The sequence below is a fragment of the Geospiza fortis genome, unplaced genomic scaffold, assembly GCF_000277835.1.
Source record: "Geospiza fortis unplaced genomic scaffold, GeoFor_1.0 scaffold1223, whole genome shotgun sequence".
NCBI lineage: Eukaryota > Metazoa > Chordata > Aves > Passeriformes > Thraupidae > Geospiza > Geospiza fortis.
This window is the reverse complement of record NW_005054974.1, coordinates 29390-33151: the sequence shown is the minus strand read 5'-3', so window position 1 is coordinate 33151 and position 3762 is coordinate 29390. Positions and strand designations below refer to the sequence as shown.

At 58.7% G+C, this 3762-nt stretch overlaps 1 protein-coding gene across 1 annotated transcript in view; it reads left to right on the top strand.

The window, feature by feature from the left end:
- Positions 1 to 365: 365 nt before the first annotated feature.
- LOC102040299 (epithelial discoidin domain-containing receptor 1-like) overlaps positions 366 to 3762 on the top strand; it is a gene marked incomplete at its 5' end in the record, with an annotated part of 25250 nt that continues 21853 nt past the window's right edge. Inside the window, 5 exons of the mRNA XM_014311536.1 lie at positions 366 to 513; positions 1255 to 1357; positions 1844 to 2030; positions 2212 to 2458; positions 2990 to 3090. Of these exons, the coding sequence (XP_014167011.1) occupies positions 366 to 513; positions 1255 to 1357; positions 1844 to 2030; positions 2212 to 2458; positions 2990 to 3090 (786 nt within the window). The remainder of the gene's footprint in view (positions 514 to 1254; positions 1358 to 1843; positions 2031 to 2211; positions 2459 to 2989; positions 3091 to 3762) is intronic.

The window sequence follows — 3762 nt, the reverse complement described above, 5'->3', positions numbered from 1 at the left end:
GTGTTGGGGACATTGGGGGGATTTGGGAATATTGGGGGTGTTGGGGATATTGGGGACATCAGGGACATCGGGGACATTGGAGACATCAGGGGTGTTGAGGGGAGTTGGGGACATTTGGGATATGGAGGGGATTGGGGGACATTGGAGACATTGGGGGTGTTGGGGACATTGGGGACATTGAGGGGATTTGGGGACATTGGTGGTATTGGGGACACTGGGGACCTTGAGGGCACCTCAAGGACATTGTAGACCCGAGTCCATCGAGGACTTTGGGGACACCCGGGGACTTCAGGCTGTGACAAATCCCAATGAATTCCCACGATCCCCTTGGCTGATGCCACCTGCCCCGGTTGGTGTCACCTCAGGTGATCGGCGGCAACGAGGACCCCGAGGGGGTGGTGCTGAAGGACCTGTCCCCGGCGCCGGTGGCCCGGGCGCTCCGGGTGTACCCGCGGGCGCCGCGTGCCATGAGCGTCTGCCTGCGCCTGGAGCTCTACGGCTGCCCCTGGGAGGGTGAGTGCCACCTCCGTGTCACCTCCGTGTCACCTCCGTGTCACCTCCGTGTCACCTCCGTGCCACCTCCCTGTCCCACCCCACTGGTGGCCCTGAAGGGGTGGTGGTCACCCATGGTTGTGCTCTTGGTGGTGGCCCTGGGGCAGCTGGGTCGGGGTTTTGTCATTGTGGGGTCAACGGTTGGGTGTTGGGGTCAACGGTTGGGTCATGAGGTCATCCATTGGGTGATGGGGTCAACAGTTGGGTGTTGGCATCAGTGGTTGGGTCATGAGGTCACCCATTGGGTGATGGGGTCAATGGTTGGGTGTTGAGGTCAATGGTTGGGTGTTGAGGTCAATGGTTGGGTCATGAGGTCATCCATTGGGTGATGGGGTCAACAGTCGGGTGTTGGCATCAATGGTTGGGTCATGAGGTCATGCATTGGGTGTTGGGGTCAACAGTTGGATGTTGGGGTCAATGGTTGGGTGTTGAGGTCAATGGTTGGGTCATGGGGTCAACGGTTGGTTGATGACATCATCCATTGGCTCATGACATCATCATGACCACCCCACCCCCCCATCCCACCCATTGCCACCTCCTGGATGTCCCCAAAGCTGTGGTGGCCCTCCATGGACACGTCCCCTCCATTAACCTCCTGGTGACCTCATGGTGACCCCACGGTGACCTCATGGTGACCCCATGGTGACCCTGTGGTGACCCCACGGTGACCCCATGGTGACACGCCCCTGTCCCCGTCCCCAGCTGGACTTTTGTCCTACACGGCGCCGCGGGGACACGTCATGGCCCTGGACCCTGTCCCCATCGTCCTCAACGACTCCACCTACGACGGCTTCAGCGCTGGCCCGTGAGTGTCCCCAGGTGTCCCCAGGTGTCCCCAGGTGTCCCCAAACCATCCCCAGGTGTCCCCAAGGGCCACCTGCCCCAAGAATTCCCAAATTTCCTGCATCCAACCCATCCCCAGCTGTCCCCAAATTGTCCCAGGAGCTTTCCAGATGTTCCCGGTGGTCCTCAAAGTGTCCCCAGATGTCCTCAGGTGTCCCCAAACCATCCCCAGGTGTCCCCAGGTGTCCCCAGGTGTCCCCAAACCATCCCCAGATGTCCCCAGGTGTCCCCAGGTTGTCCCTTTGGAGTCCCCAGGTGGGTTGGATGGGACAATTGAGGTGTCCAGGTGTGTCCCACCTGCCCAGGTGTCCCTGGGGCATCTCCAGGTGGGTGGGATGGGACAATTCAGGTGTCCGGTGTCACTGGGGGGTTCCCAGGTGTCCCTGGGTCATCTCCAGGTGGGTGGGGCGGGACAATCCCAGCATCCAGGTGTCTCCCACCTGCCCAGGTTGCACTTCGGGGGGCTGGGCCAGCTCTCGGATGGGGTCCTGGGCCTCGATGACTTCCTGAGGACCCGCGAGCGCCGCCTGTGGCCGGGCTACGACTACGTGGGGTGGCCACGCCCACCCGGGCCCCACCCCCACGTGGAGCTGGAGTTCGAGTTCCAGGAGCTCCGCACCTTCCACGCCATGCAGGTGCCCCAGGGCATGCTGGGAGACGTGGGGCGCCGGGGATTGTGGGATTGGAAAGCCATGGGTGGATGGATGGGTGTCCACCACATTGACCTCACCTTGGGATCAGGGATGTTCTTCTGGAGAACTTCCGGATTGGTCACCTTGCCCCAGGGCATCGTGGGACATTGTTGTCACTCCCCAGGTCCACTGCAACAACCTCCACACGCGCGGCGTCGGAATCTTCCGGGCCGTCGAGTGTCGCTTCAAGAAGATCTTGGCCACGGCCTGGGAGCCCCTGGTGGTCACCCACAGCATGGCCGGGGCCACCAAGGACCCCAGCGCCCGCTCGGTCACCGTCCCCTTGGGCGGGCGCCACGCCCGCTTCATCCAGTGCCGCTTCTTCTTCGGCGCCGAGTGGATGCTCTTCAGTGAGGTCTCCTTCGTCTCAGGTTGGGTGTTGGGGTCAATGGTTGGGTGTTGGGGTCAACGGTTGGGTGTTGGGGTCAATGGTTTGGTGTTGGGGTCAATGGTTTGGTGTTGGGGTCAGCGGTTGGGTGTTGGGGTCATTGGTTGAGTGTTGAGGTCAATGGTTGAGTGTTGGGGTCAACGGTTGGGTGTTGGGGTCATCCATTGGGTCTTGGGGTCAATGGTTGGGTCATGGGGTTGTCTATTGGGAGTTGGGGTCATTGGTTGAGTGTTGGGGTCAATAGTTGGGTCTTGGGGTCATCCATTGGGTGATGGGATCAATGGTTGGGTGCTGGGGTCAATGGTTGGGTCATGGGGTCATCCATTGGGTCTTGGGGTCAACGGTTGGCCGATGACATCATGGGTTGACTGATGATGCCATCATCAATCAATGACGTCACTGATTTCGCGATAACCTCATCGATCTTTCATTATATTATTGTCGATCGTGCCAATGACTGTCGATGACGTCACTGACCGTCAATGACGTCATCGATGACTGTCCCCGCCTCCAGAGGTGCTGGATGACCCCATGGGTGCCAGCGGGTGGCCCCCGACCCCTGACCCCTCCTCCGCCATCTTGGAAAACGTCCACGATGGGGGCGGGGCCAACAATGTCAGTGGCTCGGGTAGGCGGGGCTTAGATTGGTGTGGTTTAAATGGGAGGGGTTAACTGGGTGGGGCTTAATAAGGGAGATTGAGTGGGTGGGGCTTAATTGGGACAGGATTTAGTGGGTGGGGCTTAATTGGGGCAGGATTTAGTGGGTGGGGCTTAACTGGGAGGGTCTTAAATGAGGTGTGGTTTAATTGGGCGTGGCCTAATGAGGTGTGGCTTAATTGAGACTTTAATGGGTGGGGTTTAATTGGGCGGGGCTTAATGAGGTGTAGATTAATTGAGGCATAAAATAGTGGTGTTTAATTGGGCGGGGCTTAATGAGGTGTGGCTTAATTGAGGTGTAAATGGGCGGGGCTTAATTGGGCGTGGCCTAATGGGGTGTGCCTTAATGGAGGCATAAATAGGCGGGGTTAATTGGGCATGGCTTAATTGGGTGTGATTTAACGGGGACTTAAATGGGTGGGGCTTAATTGGGCGGGGCTTAATGGGGTGTAGATTAATGAATGTGTAAATGGGCGGGGCTTAATCAGCTGGGGTTCAACGGGATGGGAATTAAATGAGCGTGGGTTATCCGATGTGGGCGTGGGTTATCCGATGTGGGCGTGGGTTATCCGATGTGGGCGTGGGTTATCTGATGTGGGTGTGGGTTATCCGATGTGGGCGTGGGTTATC